Source organism: Psittacula echo (assembly GCF_963264785.1).
Source record: "Psittacula echo genome assembly, chromosome: 4".
Lineage (NCBI taxonomy): Eukaryota > Metazoa > Chordata > Aves > Psittaciformes > Psittacidae > Psittacula > Psittacula echo.
Window position 1 is genome coordinate 120,690,078 of NC_137738.1, and position 25,274 is coordinate 120,715,351.

Here is a 25,274-nt window from a genome sequence, read left to right on the forward strand (position 1 = left end):
TAGGGTTGTCGAGCTTCTCACCACCATGCATTAGTGAAGGAAGGTGGTGACTTCCTTAGCTTAGGAGAAGTGAGGCCTTCTTTATATTTGCTTAGTTCTTTGGGTGGGAATTGGAGAGCTGGCAATGTCGTGTGAAATTTTAGGGGTAAAACAAATACAGCAAAGCAAAATATGATCCTGGGCTCATGCTAAAGAAGGCATTAAAACTAATGCCTTCATCTGGAAGCTTATCTGTGTTGTAACTCCTCCTGTGCTGCGCACTGATGAGGCTGCACCTTGAATCCTGTGTTCAGCTCTGGGCCCTCACTACAAGAGAGACCTTGAGGTGCTGGAGCGGGGCCAGAGAAGGGCAGCGGAGCTGGTGCAGGGCCTGGAGCACAGTGTGATGGGGAAGGGCTGAGGGACCTGGGGGGTTCAGTGTGGAGAAGAGAAGGCTCAGGGGGGACCTGATCACTCCCTACAACTGCCTGAGAGGAGGATGGAGCCAGGAGGGGCTGGGCTCTGCTCCCAAGGAACAAGGGATGGGACAAGAGGAACCGGCCTCAAGCTGCACCAGGGCAGGTTTAGATGGAGCTGAGGAACAATTCCTGCCCCAAAGGGTGCTCAGGCATTGGAACAGGCTGCCCAGGGCAGGGCTGGAGTCACCGTCCCTGCAAGTGTTCACACCCCGTGGAGACGAGGCCTCAGTGCCATGGGTTAGTGGTGGCCTTGGCAGTGCTGGGGTGAGGGTTGGACTGGATGAGCTTGAAGGGCTTTTCCAACCTTGCTGATTCTGTGAAAATACTGAAGACCTAAACATGCAGCAAACATTGCAGTCATTTACTGTCACTGGTTTGATCAGTATCAGCATGCCTGGCCAGTGCTCTGTTTTGGGAGGTTTCAAAGCCTGCCTTAGTCACTTTAACTTCTCACAAGTTTTGGTCGAATCTCCATTTTGCTGCTGTTCTCACCCAAGCTGGTTGGTGTTAGAAACCCCTCTGACAAAGTGAGCTGATCGCGTCATTGTCAATGGCAAGTCGAGTGGTTTTTCTGGTGCTAGAGCTGCTGTAGCGGCTCAGTAGTGTAAATGTTTGGAGAATGCAAGTAAAGAGTAGCTACTGTGGTGTATCTTACCCTGAGCGTGGTCACTGGCTTGGAGGGTGGAGGTCCCTCAGTTGCCTCAGTGAAGATCCCATTGTAAATGGAGAAATCGGAGTGTTGTGTCCCAAATACCCGGCTTGTATCCAGTTCTGTGGTTCTCTGTGGGTGTAGATGTTGGCTACGGATCTGTTTGACTTCCTGGGAACTGACTCCTTGTGTGCTTTCTCCCCTCTTCAACCTAGCCTTTATTTCTGCTGAGGTTATTTGTTTGTTTTTCAGATGAGACCCTTTTTGCTCTTCCTGCTACATCTGCGCCTCTGATGCACTCCTCTGCAGGCAAGTTCTTTCTGCTCACCTTTGTCTGAATACATCCTGCATTTCTGACCTCATTAACCCGTTCCAATTAGTCTGCCTTTACTAAAAGTCAGCATGGGTCCAAGAATAGCCTCCATCACATTGCTCCATCTTGTGACTTTCCAGTTGATCTGTTCAAGATTGTAAGACACATTCATTTCTTGACATGGTAAATGTGTGAACAAGCCACAGACGTCTGAATTCTTGGACCCTTGATGTTGGAGAGAAGTTGATATTATTAACAGGTTAACACATCAAAGCATAGTCGCTTCACTGATTTAGCAGAAAGATTTAATCCATAGTAACTTTCTGCAGTACTTTATGTAAGTAAAATATGTACCTGTAGTATTTCAACGCTTTTTTTGTTAGGTACAGTGCCAAATTCCCATTAAGATGTCAAAACCGGACTTCATGTACGTTTGTGCATATGTCTGTGCACAAGCATCCACACATACCCTCTCTCTGTCTCACCTTGCCACCCTCCCTCTCTTACTGTGTTAATATTGCCTGCTGTACTTGGATGCTCTGTACTTGTCTGGCATCTTCAGCTTTACTGTGATCTCAGCGCTGCATAAAGTTGCTGCTTCTCTAGCCTCTTGCATACTTCTCTGCTAGAAGAAGTGAACTAGAATAGCACACTTTAACCCATGCTTTTAATGGGTAATAGTGTTTATGATAGAAGTTGGAAGAACCTCTTAATAACTAACATCATGTGAACCTGTCATGAATGTTTGCATTGACTTTAAAGAGCACTTGCATTCTCTAACTTTCCTTTCTGTCCATGGTCACAGAAAAAGTTCTGGACTTGCAGGAGCAGCCAGGTAGTGCTAAGTCGCTTGGTCAAGAGGATTTTACTGCAGTCCCGCTTGATACTGCTCCTTCTCTTCCCTCCTTCTCTCCTATCTCAGCTGATCCCTTTAAAGAGTACTCAGACCTTGATACGCTCTCAGATGGATTACCTGCAAGAGGCACTTGCAAAGAAAATGCAAGTGAGGTTTCTAAAGAACCTGTGGAAAAGGCAAGAAATCCATTTCTTTCAGAGGGAATTGGAAAAGACATTCAGACATCAGAGATGAAGTCCTCAGAACCCCCATTTGCTAAAGCAGAAGCAGCCATTTTATCTCAAGCTAAAGAAGAAACACAGCTAGAGGGCCCTAAAGAATTACCTAATCTGGAGAAAATGCCTGCAGAGCAGCTGAAAATGTCTCCAGAAAGTCCTCAAGATTTGTTTGAGAAAAACGAGGAAGATCTCTTCTATAACAAAGGCAAATACAGAGCTGGTGATCAGGATGACAAAGGGGCACAGAAAGAAGACCCTCTTAAGAGGGAAGAATATGCAGACTTCAAACCATTTGAGCCAATATGGGAGCTAAAAAGTGCTAGTCATGGACTGAGCAGCATGAAAGAGGATGTTGGAAGTAAGGTAGATGCCAAGCTAGAAAGCAGTTTAGATGAGAAATATGGTGTGGATAAGCTGAATGTGCAGAAGGATTATGAAAGAGACAGCGAAGGCAGCGTGGAAGATCGCTCTTTCCCAAGTACCCCCGAAGCTGTAAAAGAACCTTCGCAGACTTACATCACTTGCACTAAATTTGAATCCTCTGCTAGTCCTGATGGTAACAAAGGCAAGTCTCTTTCTCCGCTAGAGGAAGGTGCTTCAGAAAATAGAACCGATGATGAGAAAAAGATTGCAGAAATGAAAGCTCAGACGAGCACAGAACAAGGTAATTTTAGCACTGAAGCAGTTGGCAAGCAGGAAGGCCAGGAAGCTGACTATGCTAAACCAGAGAGTATATCAACAGTGCCATCTGACACTGCAGCAAATATGCCTGAAGGTCTTACTCCTGATCTAGTACAAGAAGCATATGAAAGTGAGATGCATGACGCAGCATGTACAAAACTTGCTTATGAAACAAAGATTGATTTAGTTCAAACCTCCGAGTCAGTACAAGAGACTCTGAAACCCGTGACACAACTCTGTCCCTCCTTTGAAGGCTCAGAAGCTGCTCCATCACCAATCTTGCCAGATATTGTTATGGAAGCCCCACTAAGCACTGGGACTGCTGGTGCAGAAACATCTGCTGTGCAGCTTGAAGCTTCCCCATTAGAAACATTTATTCCTACTGCTAATTATGAGAATGTAAAAGAAGAGACTGAAAAGCCTCCGGGGTACCAAGAGGCGGTGAATGTACCACTGACACAGGCCCAAGAAGCAAAAGAGGCATTAGCATTTAAGAAACCTGAGCAGGAGAGTAGCACCAGTCCTGAAGATACAGAGACTCCATATATCTCTATTGCATGTGACCTGATTAAGGGAACAAAGGTCTCTGGTGAACCTGCTGCTCCATCCTTTACGGAATACTCAAAGACACCAGTAACAGAATGTATTCCTCAGGATGTGCCTGAAGACAAGGAACTCGTTGAAAAACCATCTCCACAGTTTATGAAATCTGATCTGTTCAGTAGCCAGGTGATACCTGACTTCACAGAGAAAGTGAGTGAAGATCCATCTCTCATCTTAAAGAGTAAATCAGCTGAGACTATTGTAACTGATGAGGAACATGAGGAACAACTGGTGGATTCAGGAGCTGCCACAGGCAAACCTTATCTGGAGTCTTTCCAGCCTGAACTGGACTCTTCCAAAGCTGTGGCTGCTCTGCCCTCTGAGCCAACACCTACAAAACCAGCCAAGATAGAGAAGATTCCTCTTCAGATGGAAGAACTGAATGCTATGGCTTATCCGGCTGATGTACCTGTTGCTACACAACTGAAAACAGGAGATGACAAAGCTCTCTCACCCATGGAGTCTTCCCCAGTCACAGTGGAAGATGACTTTGTGATGTTAGGTCATCCTAAAACTCCCGAGTTTTTGGCAGAAGCCATTGACAGAGAAGTAATGCGCAAAGATGCAAGTGAAGAGACCAGTAAGGTGATCCAAGGTGAGAAGAGGCAGTTGCCTTGTCCAGAGCTACCCTGTGATCTGTCTGTGAAGAATGTAGACGTAAAAGCTGAGGAAGATACCAATGCCTTGAAAAAGTCCTTGGAGGCTGTGGACAAAGAAGTGCCTGAAGTATCCAAGATGTCCTTACCGGCCGCAGATACCTCACCTCTACCTGCTGAAAAAGTCAGTGTAGGAAAACCAGAAGCTGTTGAGAAAAAACCCAAGCGAGAAGCTGCTTCTGTTAAAGAAAAGGAAAAACCTACTGCTATATTTTCAGCAAAGCTGAATAAATCTGCAGGTAATCTGTGTGTGCTGTCTTGCAGTTTGCCTATCTGCTTATTTTTATAGCTAAGCTTAAGCATGTCATGACTTTAACTGTTTTGAAGTTACTTTCTGTAAACTTCTCTAAGGGTAACAGAATGTTAGTGCCTGCACTTTTACCTTACTCATATTCTGATTGCTTTAGTACTTTTTTTCTTCTGTTTATCAGGGATGGACTCACTGTCTCCAGTTTTCTCCTTCAGTTCTCCTGCTGATCTGTTGAGACAGAAATAAGTCACTACTCACTGCAAGCTCTGCTGTGGTGGTCTACAGGCTGGGCATTAGGTGGCCTTCCAAACTTGCTCTTAATACGTGACAGTAAGCCAGGGATGGTGTTTCAATCTGCTGTGTGTACATGATTTGAAGAGGCATTGCTTTTCAGACGCAGTTCAGACGTTAGACTTGAAACTTAGGAAAATACCCTTGCTGCTACTATATGTGTAGCCTACACATCTGGAATCTGGAAGAGAACCTGCATATCTCCTCTCCTGGGACTTGCAGCTTGCATTAGATCGAGGCCAGTGGTTTGTAATAAACAGTGCACATGAATGAGTGCCAAAGTACTCAGGTTACTAGGAGAGTGGTCATTGAGAAGTTGAGTATCCTGCAAATGTTAAAACTGGTTTACGTGCAGCAGAGATACTAATTTCCATTTTTCTTTTCAGCTGGGGCTTGCACTTCAGTGTAGGTGATTTTTCTTCTAGTAAAGTGTACTTAGGTAGCGGAAGGTTGAAGGAGAGATAAGATCGTTGTTGTGTTCTCTAAAGTGAATGCCTTATGAAACTCCAGCTATTGTAGCCTAGAGGAGTACTTGCTTTTTGATACCACAGCACTCTGCTGCTACTTAAGTCTTACACCAGAAGCATTCCTGCTAAAAAACAATTACTGCAGGAAGCACAATGACTCTGTTCCAAGTAGAACGCCAAATATTAGTTTGACTCAGCCTTAGTGTATTTGTGCAGTAGCTGCAGTCCACAGTTCATAAAATACATTCCTAGTGTAGGTAAACTACATCAAATGTGTTTTGGAACACACAGGTGTATGTTATGGGGAATGTCAGGGTGTTGATGCACTTGAGATAGGGTTTGGAAAATAACGTAGAAGATGTAATGCTTAGATTTAACTTTGCATCATAGTTGCCATTCCTCCTGTCTTGCCTCTTCATACATACAGGTGGGTGGAAAGGACAGTTTCCTGTCTCCGTAGTGATGAAATACCAGTGTTCAAATGCTGTGTGTTCTGTGAAGACTTCTCTCCTTGTGCTCAGGCTTCCAGCATACAGTGCTGTCTAGAGAACAGCTGCTGTGTATCTAACCCTTCATGTCAAGAGGTTAATTGTTCAGAGATCAGGCTACTTGGAAAAATAACATTGCACTTAATATACTAGCTTTTTTCCTTGGTTCTTATAACAGGAAGCCTTGCAGGGGTGTCTTAAATCATTGCATGGATGTAGCAGCTGGGGGTGGCAGATCACTGCTTTGGGTCTGAGGAGGACACAGCTGCTGCTCTTCTGTCTGTGGGAGACTGCCAGAGAGGCTGCACATGAATCCATTTCCCATAGCAGGAGAGGAGAGAGTTGAAGGGTGTCTTCCTTCTCCCATCTAGCAGCATAGAGCTGGGACAGGCATGGGGCTGGCCTGGGTGTGTGGGAAACTGGGGCACTGTCTGCAGTCTGTCAGTGTTGGAATCACTGTAAAGCAGCTGCAGTTTTAATTCTTGATGTGCTGTGTTGTTTGGGAAGGAAAATGGTTGTTTCTGGAGATACGTTTTCTTAAAGCTAAAGAGATGAGAATACTAACCCAAAACCAGGGCCCATTTGTCCTAGATTTTTCTCCTCACTCTGTGCTGTTGACTCTTTTGCTCACTTCTGCTGTATTCTATAATACAGAACAGGACTTCTGAGACCTGCCTGAGGAGTGTAATGACAAGCTGTGAACAAAATCAGTTGTCTGCTTTTACTACCACACTACTTAAGCACAGTTCCAAGGTAGCATCAAAAAACTGACACATATACTGGTCTTCCACACTCTGAAAAGAGGGATAATTCGTCACAGAGCCAAGAAGTGGATCTGTGTGTGTGTTTGCCCTTCTGAGTCTTACCTTTATCGTGGGGGGGGGGGGGGGTTGGTTTGCGTTTTTTCTCTCATTCAATCAGTGAAACTGAAACAGATCTTCCTGTTCCTTAAGACTTCTGGAATCAGTTGGCTTGATGTACGTATGGTGCTTGTTAAAACCTTACTCTGAACTGCCTTACAGCTGCACTTAAATGAAGGCTCTTGAATGCTAACCTAACAGTCCTGGTTTTGATCGCTGATGTAAGTGCAAGCGTGCCTGTGTGTACCTGAAGGTGTAACTTCCACCAGTCCCAGTGGACTGCAGGGAGCTAAAACCTCTAAAGGGGTTGCATATTTTACTTTTTAAAACTCCACCTCTCCAGTAAAGCAAATATAAAGCTTTGAGCAGCTGCCTGGGTTAGAAGGAGGTTTGTTGAATGCTGCCTGTCAAGACCCTTGGATAATCTATTTTGCAGTGGTATCAGACTACAGGCGCCTTGTACTGCATGGCTGCACAGATGTGAAAACCAAACCAACCAAAGCAAACTCAGAACTGTAATTAGCTGTCAAGAAACCCCTCTCCTTGTAAGAAACTCCTCTTTATAACAATTTAACAGCAAATACCCCTCTGCTGCACCACCATCAATTCCTACTGTCATGGGTACGGTGATCCTTTTTCCTCCCCATTCCCTTTCTCAGTACATGCTGTATTTGACTTCCAAGCAGATAATCCTGCTGCTTCACCCTTACCACACATTTCTGACCTCCATAAAAATACTCCAGATTAAGATGTGACTTCAGAGCTGATGTTACCTGATGCTTGGGGTGCTGTTGACCTGTGCCACAGCTTCTGCCAGGGCTTGTGCTGATACCAGCACAGTGCAGGGGGGAGTTGTGTGCTGAGGAGTGCTCATAAAAGGGCTTTGATGCCATCTAGTGTTTATAAATGGAATGTAACTCGAGTATCCTCTGCCTGCCAGGGGATTGCATCTGAGTTTTGAGAACATCTGAGTATTGTGAAACCAGGTCAGTATTCTTAGGACTGAAAACTAAATACACATCAGAGCCCTTCTGTTGCACAGACTTTCTGTGCTGATAATGCATTACTTTTGGATAGAGACCATTAATTCTCCCAAATAGGCTAGAAAACCAGGCTTTTCATAAACCTGGATGTGAGGCTTTTATGTTATTGAATAATAATACTACAATTAAATTTGTAGATTGTAGAGCCTTCCCCAAAATCAAAACCTCTGACCGTGACAGAAAGTTGGGTACCAAAATGTAACCACATTATCAGTGTAACTCTCGCTGTGTTCACCTGAAGCATTACAATGACATTTGAGAATGATGCTGAGAGCTTTCCTACCAAGGCTCTCAGTTTGACAGGATACCCTTGTTTCATGATGATTGTGAACAACAGGCTCTGTAGACATTCATTTTACATTAAATTTATGGGTTTACAGGTCTCTTGTTTTCACATATGCTACAGAGCACTCTGTAATTGAATGACAGGAATGCAGCTATTTACTAATATCTTACACTTCCTGGATTGTCTTGAGGGGGCAAATGCAGAGGTGAATTCTAAGTGGGAATGTGCTTTGGGAAGGTGGCTGGGTGGTACTAACGATGGAGCTTTTCTTTTTAGTCCTGAATCATGGGGACAGAAATAAAAACACTTCCTGTGATTTTGTAACAGCAAACCAGGTCATTGCAGGTATGAGAAGCCTAAAAGAAGTCAGAAATGCTCCTTACACCATGTGGGTATTTCCTGTTAGTTTCCGTATTTGTAGTTAATTAAAGAGGGCCGTTACCAGATGGGAAGGATTTGGTTTTAGTTGGTTTTCATGGAGGCGAAAAATACCTTTGAATGCCTCTGGAATTCCTTTCAGGAGCAGATTATTTGTAAAATATCCTGGAATTCAACCTAATACCTTAATTTAATTTGTTCTGATTACATTCTTAGATTCTGTGATGGTTCAGGTCTTCTCTTCTGCTACCAGGTAAATACTAACAATGGAGACTTCTGGTCCAGAGTGAAGAGTTTGCAGAGGAGTAGGAGAAATAAGGAAGAACCCAAACCTGACCCTGAGACAGATTTTGCTGAAGGGAAGACCTGCTGTGTTTCATTAGAGCTCTTGTGGCACCCTGTTGGGAGGCAAAGGCACATACAGCTAAGCCAAGGCACTGACAAAGCAAGGCCTTTGGGAAGTTATTTGCAGAGTGGCAAAATTAGGGGAGAAAATGAAACTTTTGTGGTAAGCTTCCAGCTTTCCCAGAGGCACAGTTAGGTGGCCAGCATTGAATGCACCTTCAGGCAAGAGCAGAGTTAGGTGGCCATCCACAATGCTGTCCTGTGGGAAGCTGGGAACACTCTTCAGTGCAGAAATGCTGTTGTGCATCTGCTCAGGGTGATTTAGTATCTATGTAGTGAGTAAAGTACTCACCCTGCAAGCAGGCAGCCCTTTGGATGTAGGTGCATTCCATAGAAGAACATGGTTAGAATTGATTGCATCTGTTTTAGCTGTCTGGGTGAGTTGATAAAACCGGCTTGTACATAGCCTGTTAGTTGGATAGGTTTTGTGTAAACGTTGGTGTAGAAACAGGCATGCAACTTCCCTAATGAAGCAAGAAAGCTTATACAGAAGTCTGTTGACACTGCTGGTGCTTTGTTTAAAGAGGAGGGAGTAGAGAGTGTAGAATAGGGCGTAAGTGCCTGAAATAAGAGATGTGAGTATGGAGGGATCCAAACTTTGTTTTAGGCATTGTTTGCATGGAATGGGAAGAGAGAACACAGTAAAGAGGAGGATCTTGAGGGCAGGGAGAAACTCCTGTGGATGGAGTTAGTGGCTCATGTAAGATATAAGGAGAACATTCTTGAGTAAGGAGAATGGGGACTGGTGACGCAGTTGGTTGCATGTTCATGTTCTGGGTTCTACCGATTTGCTGTGGATACAATGAAATGTCTGCTCAGGAATGTGTTGCATAAATGTACTATTTTAAGTATGTAATACAAGGACCATGAAGAAGAAATGAAGAGACTGTAATTGTGTATTGGGTAATAAGTGGAAAGAACTTCCTGAAAGCATCAGGTTTCTGACTATTTTAGTGACAATGCAGTCATCCAGACAAATGTGAGGAGAGAACAACGGATTTTGATGCTTTCCTGTTGATCTTAAGAATTCCGGCTCAAAAAACCCCACATTTTCAGATGTGTTTTGTACTTCTTGCATAGCACAACTCTTCAAATTTTCTAGCAGTGATGTTTGCATGTACACCTCCCATTTCCCTCCTATAGCGTATGCTTTGATTTACCTGTCGAACCTGTGAACGAAACGTACATCATGGTATGTTGAAAATGTATGTAACTGCTTTTGCTGTCAAAGGAGGCCTTGACAGCAGTTGAAGCAATAGCAGGGTTTTCAGGTAGCTTTATATCTTTATGTAGGATTGTCTGTTTTACTGTGTATGGAATCAGGATCTCCATCCCAGCCACCTCCATCACATTTTTAAGAGGCTTTGGAGCAGTGCTGGGAGGTTTTTAGCATTGTATTGTCAGCCCCAGATCTTAAGAACAGACTCCAAGCCAGAGAAGTAGTCAGACTCTTTTCAGCAGGGATGGAAAACAGAAGGCTTGAGTTTCTGGTTTAGGCTTGTCTCATGCCTGTGTGTTACTTTCTATACATGAGTAGTGTAAACTTTCAGGTTCTCATTTTCATTTAAATGAAGGGAGCGTTTAATTGTTACTTCCGCAGCAGACAGCAAAGGGTAAACTAAAAAGGGGAAGGTGTTTGGTTGTAGGAATTGTGTAAAGGGTTAGGTAACTGTTCTCAAGCCTCCATTTAATGAATACATGTGGCTGAGCGCTTCATAAGGACTAAAGATACCAGCAAAATGACTTCTTGTGTTCTTCCCCAGCCTCTTGCTTTTGTTACAGGCACAGAAAGGGTTCTATTCTGTCCTCCTTCAAGCCTTTTTATGTAAAGGGAGAGGTGTGTTACAAAGAGGTCTCTGTTAGCCTTGCAGACAGTCAGGCGTTTGTTTAAGGAAGCAAGGGAAGACGTATATCGAGGAGGTCTGTAACGTGGTTTAACCACAGCTTGAAAAGCAATGTGTTTAAAGCCTGCCTGGTAGCTACTTTTAGCTCCACTGTGAAAAGCTTTTTAGGGCAGTATTTTTGTTAGCCTGTGCTGAGCCTGTCCATGGCATGGACACCGCAACAACCCAGTGCACGGGTCTTCTGCCGGGAGAAGCCATCTCCCTCCTTGCAGGTTCCCTTCTCCCTCCGCCTCACGTCTCTCCCGGCTCCGTCGGCACGCAGGGAAGCAGCAAATGGCTGCACGGGGCCGGGATTGCATTGGAGCATGAGGAGCCTGGAGAGAGCTCACACTGCGTCAGTCGCGCTCCACACCCCGTCAGCTGACCGGCCTCCTGCAGCACCAGTGCAGCCGCGCACTGCAGACGCGCAAGCCCATGCTTCCCATCCCGGGCTGCGGATCCCTTCTCCTGCAGCTGCCCTCTTGGAATGCATAATTGATAACCACAGCTGGAGGGTAGAGCCTTTGTGGAGAGATGGACAGCCAGCTGAGCAGCTGGAAGGACAAGGGTATTTCTTTCACCTTTCTTCCCTTTCATTTTGTAACGCTAAAGATGCTGCGGGTTGTTTTTAGCAAATGGGGTTTGTGGCATGTGTGTGATTGTGAAACGTATCCGAGGGTGGGAGATCTGTGCTGGTTGCAGAAAAAAAGCTGTAGGTTAAAATGGGTAAATATGAGCAATGCAGAAGGATAAATTATTTATGTAGGTGACATAGCTTGTGTGACACTGCAGATCTTTTTCAGCCCTACAGAGTGTATTAAAGCACGGCTTGTTTCCCTACGCTGCACAAATACCAGCGTAGCTTCAATTTACTTGATGTTCCTTTGAAATTCCTAGGTTATTAGTGTTTTTACAATGCTAGCTGTTAGCCTGAAAGAATATGGTGCCTGCAGTTCATGTGGTTTCATTCTTTTACGAGGAGAAATCTTATGCGGACTAGAGGAGGGTGGGGGTGTGGGGTTTTCTGGTTAATACTGGTCGGAATCTACCCTTAATCACATTTGCTGTGGATTTTTCAGAATTCTGTTGGATTTTAGGTAAAACTGAGGCTGATTTTTCAGAACTCGCAGCCATAATATCGAATTGGTTTAGGTAAATAAGTAGCTAACCTTAAACGAACGTGGTTCTGACCTTTGTTCCTGGAGCCGCCAATGGGAGATGGCGGGTGTAAATCTCTGTGGATCATTATATTAGTGCTCAGTGTGTAAGGGTTTAAGCCTGATTTGAATGTGTAATCATCATATTTTATCAGCAAGACAAGCTCTAAAAGATTTTAGTCATCTCCAGCTACTTAAATATCTCTTAAAGGGCCCTGTTGTGCTTGTTACATGTGAAATTCTCCTTTTATAACTGTTGATCAAAATCTATGGTTATTTCCCTGTTGGACAAAATTGCCGGCTGTCTAGAATCCATGGAATGCTCAATCAGATCCTAAATAGCAAAAAAGCCCTGCAGGGGAAAAAGAACTTTACCCCTCTGCAAAGCAGTTTCTTAAAATGCTAATCTTTAATGCAAGGGCTGTAAAATAGTAGGAAGAAAATATTCTGCACGGTTTAGCAATAGGGTCTGGATGTGTCACTGGTTTAAATGCTCAGCAGTGCTTATGTCAGGCCTGAAATTCCTGGGGTTGGGGAAAAAAAAGAGAAGGAAAAAAAAAGGGGTGGGAGGGATGATCAGAAGGATTCTGTGAAAATCTAAAGGGAAGTTTCCTTTGGGTATTCCGGCCCAATTTTCAGGCTGTGTTTTCCAGTCTGAGGGCTGGTGTTGGCCCGTGCCTCGCTGCGACTGAAAGCAGACATTTCTGAGCCTGGAATCAGAGGCTTTGGGAATAATGGAGTCTTTCCTGGTTTAAAATGAATGGATTGCCAGTGATGGGCATGCCTGCATGGCACACATGGGGGGGGAATACACTAAGCAGAGCAAGCCGTGCTGGTACCGGGGGTCTGTGGTCTTGGCTGCTGAGCAAAGTGTGGACCTGACTGGTGTGTAACGGAGCTGTCATCACATGAACAAAGCCAACCTAAACCAGTCCTTTGTGCATATGTTGTGCGGTAAAACCGCTTCAAGCAGTTTTCAGTTCCTCTTTCCTCACTTCGTTCTTCCATACTGGCATCCCCTTAGGTGGAGGAAGCTGGTTCAGTGCCTGTTTCTCCCTCCAACAAGTCCCTGCTGCCTTAGGTTTAATTATCATTTCACTTGCAGAGGTAGGGTCTAAAAGCAAATGGAAGCAGAGCAAAAAGAAGGTGGTTTTTTGGGGAAGCAGAAGAGCCTGGTTCTTCTTTTGCAACTGTTCTTGCAGCCTGGTTTGCTGTGGTTTGTGGTAGCATTTGTTTATAACGAGACGAAGGCCCCTTGTTTCATGTGTTGCTCCTTCGTTAGGTCAGGCTCCAGTGGCATGGAAGATGATGGGTAAAGTTCAGGGACTGATTACACTGTTCAGCTCACCCCAAAATAAATACAGAAGCAAATATTGCGACATGCTCCTTCACATGCTAAAAAATAACCTTCAGAAAATGCTCTGATCAAATCTAAAGCCAGAGAAGAGCCAAAAGGATGGCCCCCAGTTGGACCTTACAGCTAAAGCACCACTTTCTAATTAATATAATCCAAAACCTAGTTTTGCTGTGTGCATTTCTTGTGCTGACAGCCATAGTATCTGAGGAACCAGCATAATGAAACACCTGTGGTATTGATTTAATACCTGTTATTTGATATATTGATCGTCTAAACAGGCAGGATGAGATAGGTTTACCCTGGGATGACATGGCTTTCATTTTTAGCATTTTTAAAGACAGGTCTCCATGGACAAATTGGGACTAAAATGAGTCTTTTATTTATTCACTATTTCAATGAATTGTCAGGTTTTAATGAGTGAATAATGCTGATGGCAGGGTGAACAGCACAGCTGTAAAACCCAGGCTATCCCAGGATGGCTATTATGTATATTAATGTGCTGAAAATCTATTTGAATTCTAATTCAGATTAGTTAAATAGAGGAAAAGGTTGCATTATCATGAGTAGCCAAGACTTCGAAATGATTTTCCCTGTTTATGCGTTGTGCATACGTGCATAGGTATACGATTTAAGTAGAAATTGAAAGAAAAATACTGTTTTGGCTTAGTAGTAATTTATAGTTAGTTATACATACATCAGTGTATTGATATATAGGTAGTATTTGCATTTGGGAGAGACAATCTGATAGTGTGGGACTTTGTTTTCATTCTAGCGTGTCCTTGGGAAATCCGTATCACCTTTCCTTGCCATGGACTGTGGGGCAGAATGTGCCAGCTCTGGAATGTGTGCGATGCCAACTTGTTTTCTGGCTCTTGGGCTCCGGTTAGCCCAGCCCATCATTCCCACTGGCTGTGCCACCCCTGTGTAACATCTGCCCCGAGGACAGGGAGGGCTCTGTTGGTTGAAGTCAGCTCCATGTGCATGGCACCACGTGCGGTCGTGCTACAACCCCCCCCGGCTTCACCAGGCTGGGATTGTTCTGTTGTTACTGACTGGCAGCGAGGCACTGAGCTGGCTCCCAGCAAGGCTCATTGGGGTAAAAGGAGGCTGGAATTTTGTGGCTCAGGCTGTGACTGCTCCTGCTTAGGATGCCCCATCCCTGGCAGTGTTCAAGGCCAGGTTGGACACAGGGGCTTGGAGCAAGCTGCTCTAGTGGAAGGTGTCCCTGCCCGTGGCAGGGGTTGGAGCTGGATGAACTTTAGAGTCCCTTCCAACCCAAACCATTGTATGAGTCTGTGACAACTGTGATTTCTAAATGATCATTCTGATGTAGGGAAACTGCAAAATGTGGGAAATCTGGAAAATGTCAGGCTCCAGCATTCTAATGGTGTTTGTGCTTCGCAGACTGACCACTCGATGGGTTGGTGTCTTCTCCTTGGGGTTGGCTTGGTCTGGTTGGTCCGAATGAGGCTGGGCCAGGCTTTGAAAGTGAAGCTGAAAGTGTCAGCTCTTGCCTGGTAGATAATCTGTGTAAAAGATCAGTGGAAGCACTGGACATCACTGTCAGGAGTAAATAGGGAGGGTTTTGGTGTAAAGTGGAAAATGCTAGATACTGTGCATGAAAGATCAGTGGAAATGCTGGACATCGCTGCAGGTGTAAACAGGAAGTTTATTGAATGTAAAGTGCAAAATGCCTCTCTAAACAGAAATCAGCAGGGATTTGTGCTTGGGTGCTGTTTATGCTGGTCTGGAGTTAATCAATGAGCCTCCACTGTACTGCGGTGACAGTTGTGACTGTGCACTTTACAGTGTGAAAGCTGCCCTTTCTCACCACTTCTGTGTTAGCACAGTGCTGCTGTTGTTAAACCCACCCAGAAGAGCCCCTTTCTTGTGCTTCCGCGCTATCTCTATTCACGGAACATGGATTCCTCCTCACCTTCCACCCCACAGAGAGGTTCTCACGCAGCAGCAGTTGCTCCCTGTACTGCGTTAACCCTCGCAAGCAGCCTCCCGATGGGGCTGAGCTCCCCATGGCCGGGCCCTGTGTGCGGGTGAAGCCGCGCTGACGGCTGCGTGTGCGGCCGCGGCGCCATTGGCGGGGTCCGGCTTGGCTGCGGTTGCGTAGAGGCACCGACCTCTGCGTGCCCTGCAGGAAGTGGAACGGCGCCGGGAGACGCTGGGCACGGGCTGCTGCATGCAGGCTGCTCAAGATGGAGGCCAGAATGGGTCAGTCCCTTTTCCTTGCTTTTCTCTAATAGCTGTCGGCAGAACTCGCTTTCGATCTCGAGCCTTTCAATCCCTGCCTCAATAAGAGCGAGGGGGGCTTGGTTCTGCTGTTTATAAAGAGTGTTCTCAAGTTAAATCGATCGAGCCACTTGTTGTCATTTTGTCACAATAGAGGCTGTTCGGTGTTAACTGAAATGCCTCTGGAATAGAGAGAAAAGGCTTCAAAATACAAGTAACGCAGCAGTAAAGCTGTCGCGGCACTCGCTTAAAAGCAAAATGTAATGGGATGAGTTGTGCATGTAAGGCACGGATGCTAGCGGAGCTATTTTTAGACGTGCCAAGTGACAGTTCGTGCTTACCAAATGTAGGCAGCTGTTCTTGCTTTAGGATAGGCCGGGGGTACTTGCTTTTAATGTAGGAGATTGTAGTTCGGAGGTATAAAATGAAGGTTAAAGCGGTTTCCAGGAGGAAGGAGGCTGCTTGGCACCAGTTCCTGAGAATTGGGGTGTGGGGGGTTGTTTTTGTGCTGTGCTGGTTTTAATCTGCTGGGAATATGTTGTGTTTAAAGCCAGAAAGCTGCTCCTGGAAAAGCTTTAACTCTTCTTTTTCCTTCAGAAAGAAATGCAGGCACCTGTTTCTGATCGATTGGGGTTTATAAATCACTTCCATCGTTTATAAATCATTTTCATTGCTCTCTTTACAACTGCACCTCGCTTTTTCAGTGTCTTGTAACTGCCTTTCCCTTGGAGGAATTTGCAATGAAACCAGATCTGGGTGTCGTTAAGCTGGGGCTGGTTTGGTGAGGAGAAGAGACACTGAGAAGTGCTGCGTGTGCAGTTTTAACCATGGTCTGGGGGCTTCCAGCTTGGGGGTTTTCTTGCTGTTGACCTGAGAACAAAAGGCTGAGGATGGAGCACTGGAGGCCATTTGTGGGTGCCTTAATTACAGCCATTTACCTTGGTTTCTCCTATCTTGGCAACCAGGATACAGGTGAATGACTCTTTATCTTCTTTACACCTGGGTGCAGGTACCATGGTTCCTGCTTGTAGTAAATGACTTCTCGTGAAGCAGTCAGAACCTCAGAGCAGTGGAGAGGCTGCAAAACTGTGTTAGAGAGGAGGGAGTTATCTCAGTTATCCAACTAAAGCTGTCTGCAAATGGAGAGGAGTGGGGCTCATGCCTGGCATGTCACACGATACAGGAGCAGCACCCAAATATCACTGTATGGATGCTCAAATTGCAGCATTTAAAACTAAATATAGTTTCAGGATTTGCAGGAAATACTTGGGAAGAAATGAGGTTTTCAAAGCTTTTTTTGCATGATTTAGGAGCACAAAATCCACTCATTTATTCCTTTTTTTGCAGTACTGGTTTTGACACTCCCCCCCCTTCAGTGTTACAGATACTTGCAGCTCAATTTAGGTTTAGAGTTTACAGTGATTTTTAGGTTAAACTCACAGTTTCGTTCTTAAGCTGCTTTTAGCAGCTAAACTTGCTTCATTAAGGTGCACCAAGGCACTACCAGCCACTTTGGTTACAAGCAAAGCCAAAGAAACCAAATAAAATGTTAAATTTAGGGATTATAGCCTATACAAAAGGAATATTACAATTACTTGATATTTTATGTGATTATTACAAATTGATATTAAAGAAAAGTTTTCTTAGAGCTTCATTGGTTTGACAGTGAGAACAGCAGCTCTGTAACATGACGAGACCCAGCAGGACAGCAGGTCAGCAGAGTGCACGGGTAGGTTGGGCCTCAGTGTGACAAGGACTTTAGATGGGTGCTGGTAGAGCAGGAGTGTCACCTCCTTCAGCTGGCTGCTCTATCTCTCACCCCATATGTTGGTGGAGTCACATGGGGAACCACAGCCAGCATCTGATCTGGCTGCTGCTTTGTTTGTATTCTGCTTTCTGGGGGCAGCAGTTGTCAGCAGCAGGCAGAAAACCAGGCAGGCAGTGGGACTGAGGGTGGTGGTGGAGGGCTGGGGCTTGCTCCTCCCACAGCAGTTCTGGTTTGTGATAAATAAACGAGAATTTTTGGGGGAGAAATGCCATGAGGGCCATGGGTTATGAGAAGAACAGTTTAATAATTGAAATAAAGTGAAATATAATAATAATTGTAATGAAAAGAAGGTAAAAAGAGAGAGGACTAAACCCCAAGACAGTCAAGTGATGTACAACACAGTTGTTCACCATCCAGAGTGATGCCCAGCCCAACCTGAGCAGTGATCCGCAGCTCCCAGCCAACTCCCCCAGTTCCTATACTGGGCATGATGTGCTGTGGTATGGAATACCCCTTTGGCCAGTCCAGGTCGGGTGTCTTGTCTCTGCTTCCTCCCAGCTTCTTGTGCCCTTCCTCACTGGCAGAGCATGAGACTGAAAAGTCCTTGATCAGGGTAAGCAACAACTAGAACATCAGTGTGTGTCAGCATTGTCCTCATCCTAAATCCAAGCAGCACTGTGCCAGCTACGAGGAGGAAAATTGACTCTATCCCAGCCAAAACCAGGACAATGTGAAAATAGCAGCTTTAAGTTTCTGACCAGGCTCTCATCTTCCCAGCACCTCCTGCTCAGTACATCTTCCCTAAGGAAATCATTAGGAAAGAACTCCAGCTTCTGAAACACCGTGAAATTGCACCATAGCCCCAGTGGCATTTTCACATTGTACCTACAAAGGGATTGTGCAGACTTTGCCCTACAGAGGCTACTGAGTATTTAATGCTGGCACATTACCACATTTTTGTTCTGTAAGCAATAATAGTTCTATTTAATTTTCTTACGCAGTCATTCAGAGTAAGAATGTGTTCTGAACTGTGATGTGCTACTTTACAGTTAACTTCGGTGATGTTTAGGGTGAGACGAGATTACTAACCTTGTGGTGTAGCAGTAATTTACTATAACTTATCTTGAGTTCTGTAGCTAACACATTATTGCTGTTCAGAAGCAGTTTTGATGCAGAAGAGGAATTTGTGCGTGCGAGAATCTGGTCAGCTGTGGAAGTAGAAGTGATGAAGCAGGAGTTTTTCTGTGTGTGCCCCTATGAAGTGTAAAACCAGAAGAGATGCCCCTGCCTACTTCTGTATTTGGCAATAGGGGAGGATGTTTGCAAGAGCTCTTGAGTTCAGTGGGGTAATTCACCAGATGCAGCAGCACCTCAAGGCAAACAAATGTGCAGTGGGTGCATTAAACCATTACCTATGACCTGGGCAAGGGTGTAGTTTAAATAGTGATGGTAAAAAATGGCTCAATATTGTGTGCTCTCATGAGGGTTGCTTAAGGAAGAAGTTAAGCTTGGTTTACAAATAAAGCACTTGGCATTGGAGTGCAGCAGATTTAGCCTGGATTGAAATTGCAGTGAGATTATTCCCTCTTGATGGCTCAGTCTGTCACCCATAATCAACACTCCTATAGGAATGTCTTTGGTCAAAAGGAAGCAAAATGAACTGTTAATAAGTTTTGAGCAGTGTCTTTGCCTCTCCCAGACTTAAACGATATAATGGCTTAGAGATCTGTTAGTGTTTTGTCATTTGTCCTAACAGGGAACTGGACTCAATCTCAGTGAGTGACCTCCACAAAAGGCACAAAACCAATATGAAACGAAGCACAAACTGCCATGGTTCTGGTGCAGAGCACAGCACAGTAGTCAAAGAGATTAATTCTGGCATTGCTTAAGGGCAGAGTTGTTTTTAAAGTTCAGCAATTACATTTGAGGTAATCCTAATAACAATAATCCAAATAATCTGAAGTCTAGTGCAGAACCAGTGCTAAAATAACCTATTCCTAGTTGTCATTTCAGCTCTGGTGTCACAGTGAGATGGCAAATTCCAGTCTTGATGACTCTCGGCAGTCAAGTGAATTGTGTTTTACTGTTTTCATATGGATGCAGAAGGTTTCCTGTTCTAATTTCTTTCCTTCTTTAAATTCTAGTTGTTGACCTCCTTTACTGGCGAGACATTAAGAAGACAGGAGTGGTGTTTGGTGCCAGCTTGTTCCTGCTGCTCTCATTAACAGTGTTCAGCATTGTGAGCGTGACAGCTTACATTGCCTTGGCCCTGCTTTCAGTGACGATCAGCTTTAGGATATACAAGGGAGTTATCCAGGCAATCCAGAAGTCCGATGAAGGCCACCCGTTCAGGTGAGAGTCTTCCTTTCATTGACAAGAAGTGTGCTCTTTTGGGGAGCAGTATTGGTGCTGATGGGAGCAGGGGATGACATAGGCTATAATATGTTGCATAATAACATATGTTATCTGTACTGGAAAATGCTCAGCCTGTGACTCTTCGTCTTTCAGTTTTCCTCAGCAGGCATACACAGTGGTAAAGAAATTGAACTGTGTGCTTGGTACCTGGGATTCCCTTGGGAGTGCTGGAGTATCTTAAGTTCATAAAAAAAACAAACCCCAAATACTTCAATCTAATGGACTAATACATGCTTTTTAGAATAGTAGAGTCTTCAGAATGTGAACCAGTGGCAAAATGTAAAGAATTCCCAGGAGATGCAGCACTTTCTATGCGATATATTTAGCAAAAATCAGTAAATGCACCAGGGGTTCCTTTTGTCTCTTTGGGACTTTTCTTTAAAGAGTACTGTTGAAGTTTGTGGTTTGTGTGTAGCAGCATGGCTGTGTTCTCCACACACAAGGCTGCCTTCTCACCAGCAGAATCCAGGTTCATTGAGGCCTGCCCAGATCAGAAATCCAGAAACTTGGACTCTGGATTCTGTGGCTTCAGGAATTGAATCACAGGATTAATTGAGGTCCTTGAAGAGGACCTCAGCTCTTTGCTTTAAGTGATGAGCTAAGCCCTTGTGGCTTCCCACGTGTACACATCTCTGCGGTGTGGGAATGTGGTACCCATGGTATTCCTCCTTCCCTGTGGGGAGTACAGCAGTGCCCAAGCTGCATCTGAAGAGAACCAAAACCTAAGCTAATGTGTTTAATTGCTAAGAGTGCCTGTTTCCTGTTTGCACACCAGCCCTGCCCCACACTGCTCAGATTTGCTTCTCTCCCTTCATTAATCAATGAACTGGTTCCATCTCGCCTTCTCTTGCGCCTTTCCAAAACTCCTGCTTGCCCTCCTCTTTACAGCTCTGACTGATTTTGTGCTGTTTCCAGCTGTCCTCATTGTCTTCCTCTTATCTTCAGGAAGGCAAAGTAAAATGTTTTCTTGGATTTACCTCCATTCCTCTCTGGATGTTGTGGCTCATTTACCCAGTGGAAGCCAATCTGTGCCTAAACCAGCATGGGGCAAAACTCGGGGGGGAGGGGAAAAAGGAGTATTTGCTTTGAAGCTTAAATCTGATATAGAAATTACATTTGAACATTCAGTACAGCAGTATGAAACTGTACCTTTTGTAAACCTAGGGCTTTGGTTGGTTGCTTGCTTTAACCCACCAAAGCCTTGCATGGCCCTCCTTATTCACCCATATGAGGGTGAGTAATTCCCACCTGAAATCCTGCTTGCTCTCTCTACCCGATGGTGCTCTTGGGTACCCAAACAGCATTTCCAGGTTTCCCAATTCTTTCTTAGCAAGAACAAGCAAGACTTGTTTTACCTGTGCTCTTACTGCAGTTTATTTCTAAAACCACTGACACTCATAAGAAGCATCCAGACGTTCTCATCCCACGTACCTGATTGCTTCTTATCTGTATACCTTCACCTACAAGGTTGTTCTTGAATTTAGGCAGTGAAGAGCACGTGCATGAAATGAGCTTAATTTGTGGTTCAGGTAGTGAATATCTTGCAGATGAGCTGAGAAGAGTGTGCGGATTGGAGCCAAGCATGGACAGCAGAATGCAGCCTTGAAATGGCTGCCTGCTGTAGTTACTGCTTGAAGTGTTTGCATTTGCTGTGGACTTGCCACAAGGCTGTGCTTGGCTTTGCCTTAAGTAACAGCCATGGGAGCCTCCAATGTGCATTTTTCAGCTTCTCACCCCAAATTAGAATCCCCTTTAAACAAAAGCTCAGCAACTGCAGTAACTATAAAATGAGTGCCCTGTTACAGATGTGCTGCATTGCTCTTTCTTCCTCCAACAGGCAAATTAGATAAATTAATCTCTAATTAAAGAATCTAAATTGCTGTGGCCACTGCAACTAGAGATAAAAGCCTCAAAATGGTGGAAAGAACACTTCCCCAGAGAGGAGCTTATATCTTTATCTTAACAGAACTGCTGTCACTAACTGTAAGAACTGTTTTTAGCATTCCTTGTACAGTGAGGTTTTTCCCTTTATAGAAATCAAAGGAACACATGTTGATGTTATATATATATATATATATATATATGTAAAAAAACATATGTTGACACTGCTTGGCAGTACTCCTGCAGTGGAGTTTCATAAGCTCTTCTTTCTTGCAGGGCTTACTTGGAGTCTGATGTAGCTGTGTCTGAAGAGCTTATTCAGAAGTACAGTAACGTTGTGCTTGGTCACATTAATGGCACAGTCAAAGAGCTGAGACGTCTCTTCCTAGTCGATGACTTAGTTGATTCTCTGAAGGTAAGTTTGCTCCAGTGTAGAAGCAGCAGCCTTGTGTAAATAGGTCCCTTGCTGACCTGGGTTACAAAGCCCACTAGTTCTTAGGAACGTGGAGGAACAATAGCAGCTTTGGCGCTGTGTAAGTAAATAAGGAGTTTTTGTTTGGGTGTTGGAAGTAATGAGCCTTTTTGTTTGTCAAGAAGTAGAGCTTTCTGTTAGCCACACTGAGCTGAACATCAAGTGCTGCCTGCAGTAACCGTGGATAACTTCAGCTCCACTTCATTTTGCCAGTGTAATAACAACCAATGGAAAACTGACATAGTCCCTGGCTGCATGTAGCTCAGCCTCACACCTCCTCTTTGGTGCTGAGCAGCAGAAATCTGCTGCTTTTAGTCCTGCACATCACTGAAATGGGGTTTGCAAGTTACTCTACCTGAAGTGTGCAGTGCTGCCCAACAGATACCTTGAATAGCTCCAAGTGGCACTTTATTAAAGGTGGCAGAGCAAAATTGACAGTGCATAAGAATAGTGATAGAATTGGCTGCAAACCCTTCAGTTCTGCTCTGTGAGGATTACTTTCCCTCCTTTCAAGCTAATAGTGTTCCTTTGTTTTTCAAACAGTTGTTTCCTTTACCAAGTACAATGTGCTGGCCGATCCTTTCTCAGTTTGCTTAATCTTCTTGGATAAAAGTAAATCCCTTACTCAGTGCTTTGTAAAGTCCTTTGAGTTGCTGTAGGGTTGGGGGAAGGGAGAGGAAAAGGGAAGGTTGTAAAGTCTGTGTTGGATCTGTGCAGTGTAAATCAGAGGTGGATCTCAGGATCTTACCCAGAGCTTCTGATCCAGTTTCTCATTATGATCCAACTTAAGCAGAGTTTGTGCTAGAAAAGCTGCACCTGATGCGAGTCTGCAGTGAGTCCTGTCCCTCTGGAGACAGGGGAGATGATGGGGCTGTGGGGTTGTTACCTGGGGTCTGCTGCTGGTGATAAAGATTAATTTTCTCTAAAGGGAAGAGGAGATAGGAGATATTAGGCTGGGGTTTGATGTGTTTTGATGGCTAAATAAAACCTCTCGCCACTGCCCATTAGTCTGGGCTGTATGAAGCTGTGTCTCGCAGTCATGCTTAGAGGACTGAGTACTTGGGACTCATCTCTGCAGCATCTCAAGGCCACATCCTTGGCTGAAAGAATTACTGTTCCACAGCCAGAATTGCATTTGGTAACTAAAACTTGGAGTGTGAGGGAGGGAAGGGACATACCCTTTGTCTATTGTGGCGTTTTTAAGGGCATTGAGTTTCAGTGTTCAAAGGAAAGTTAACTTTGCTGAGTCATGTTTGATCTGCCTAAACCACCAGCACAGAAACTTGCAGCCACAAGGTCACTTGTGTTTCTTTAATAATTAAGCCCTTTGTGATGTGTTCCTTCATCTGAGTTGTAAGGGTTGTTTAGAGATCCCGATCCCTTGCAGGGAAGGAAAAGGAAGCAGTTGACACTGTTTAGAAAACCAGGCCTTGCAGAGGGATTAGGTAGGAAGCAGAATTAATTCCAGTCAGAATGCCTTCGAGGCACTCCAGTCACTTCTAAAACACTATGGGCTGCAGGAAAGATGTGTTTATTCAGCTGAACTGATTCATTTCCCCTCTCTTCTGTCATTTAAAACGTTTTATGTACGTTAATGAGTGTAATTTATGGTAGTTGGGAGCAAACCTTATCTGAAACCAGTGAATGTCAGGAGAGTTCATGAACACAAGTTACTGATCTGGAGAGCTTGTGCTTGAGGACGTGATGGAGATGCTGGGGTCTAAGGGAGTACAGCAGCCCTAGTTTAACACAATATAGAAATGTCTTGGCTTGTGTAGTTTAAACATCTTCACTGTAGGAAGCAGCATGTTTGTGTATAATTAGAGAGCTTTAATGTAGGAGATGTCTGCAGGTCAGGTTATTGTGTGTAATAGTCCTGGCTGTAAAATCCATCTTGTGAAGAATTTTCTTGCTTTATTAAACGATGCTTCAGACATGGAGGTCTTAAAATGGACTATAAATATTTATGCAGCTCAAGAAGCTCCTCACAGCTCGGGAGGAGCAATTCCAGAGGAGCCCTTGCCAGGAAGCCCAGGGGAAGCTGCTTTGTCCTGCCCAACAGCGATGTGCTGCCACAGCCGGTCTGGCACTGAGCATGGTGGCTTTTAGAATCATAGAATAGTCAGGGTTGGAAAGGACCTTAGGATCATCCAGTTCCAACCCCCCTGCCATGGGCAGGGACACCTCACACTAAACCATGGCACCCAAGGCTCTGTCCAACCTGGCCTTGAACACCGCCAGGGATGGAGCATTCACAACCTCCCTGGGCAACCCATTCCAGTGCCTCTGGTCAGTTGATGCTTAGAGAAGCAGAGCTCCTTGTTGCAACTGTTTTATAGCAAAGAAATTGCTGTATGGACATTCCTGGATTTGCCATTAAATTGTGTTGTGCTCTGGGTACTGGGGAGTTATGAGTCACTGGGAAGAGGGAGGCAAAACCTTGATGCAGGCCCATCAGATACACTGGGGTTTTACTGGTGTGTTGGGTCATGCCAGTGCTCAGGCTGAGCTTGGGCCTGATGCTTTCCTTTGGTCCTGAGCATGTAGGAAGAGCAGCATTATCTTTGTAGGTCACTCCTGGGTTGCCTTCTGCTTTCTTTTTCATCTGGAGCTTTAAGTGCTTAGATGGGGCCCAGGTAACCTCTTCTGCACTTGAGAGGCTGAGTTGTCTCCTTTCTAAGGAGAACAAAAACCAGAGGCCAGTGTGTAAATGTGGGATTGAGATCAGCTCCACTTAATCTCAGAGCAGTGTTTTAACTGACAAAGTGTGTGAAGGGAAGAGGAGGAGTTGTGGGAGGAGAGTCTGAGGTTTTGGCTGCACTTCATTTGCTTTGGTAGCCCTGGCATCTCATACTGACGTGCTAGAGGAAGTTGGTCTTGTTGGGCTCAGGGTTCCCACTCCCACCCGGTATAAGTGAAGGGGATTACAAACTGCACATGTGGTCATTAGACCTTATGCTGGTCAGGACAGACTTTGGGAGGAGCAAAGCCTGTGTCAGCCAAACATTAACTCCCGGATTTTGATCTTCCTTGGTCCATAAATTCAGTGCTCACTGCATAGGATTGGGTAGTGCTGATAAAGGCTGGACTTTGGGATTGATTCAAGCTGTTACCCTCTGCTTGCATGAGCTTGCATTTTCTGCCTCGGTCATAGTCTTCAGCAGTGTCACTGAGTGCTCACCTGGCTGGGTGGTG

The 25,274-nt window shown here is 44.8% G+C and overlaps 1 protein-coding gene across 5 annotated transcripts in view; it reads left to right on the forward strand.

Annotated features, from left to right (window-relative positions):
- RTN4 (reticulon 4) overlaps positions 1 to 25,274 on the forward strand; it is a 48,643-nt gene that overhangs the window by 16,919 nt on the left and 6,450 nt on the right. For 2 of the 5 annotated variants that reach the window (XM_080614759.1, XM_080614758.1), the window contains 4 exons: positions 1,360 to 1,416; positions 2,226 to 4,673; positions 19,456 to 19,663; positions 21,884 to 22,022. In XM_080614759.1, coding sequence (XP_080470885.1) covers positions 1,360 to 1,416; positions 2,226 to 4,673; positions 19,456 to 19,663; positions 21,884 to 22,022 — 2,852 coding nt within the window. Of the gene's footprint in view, positions 1 to 1,359; positions 1,417 to 2,225; positions 4,674 to 11,158; positions 11,354 to 15,380; positions 15,526 to 19,455; positions 19,664 to 21,883; positions 22,023 to 25,274 lie in introns of those variants that run through there. The other 3 variants (XM_080614761.1, XM_080614762.1, XM_080614760.1) reach the window with 3 other exon arrangements.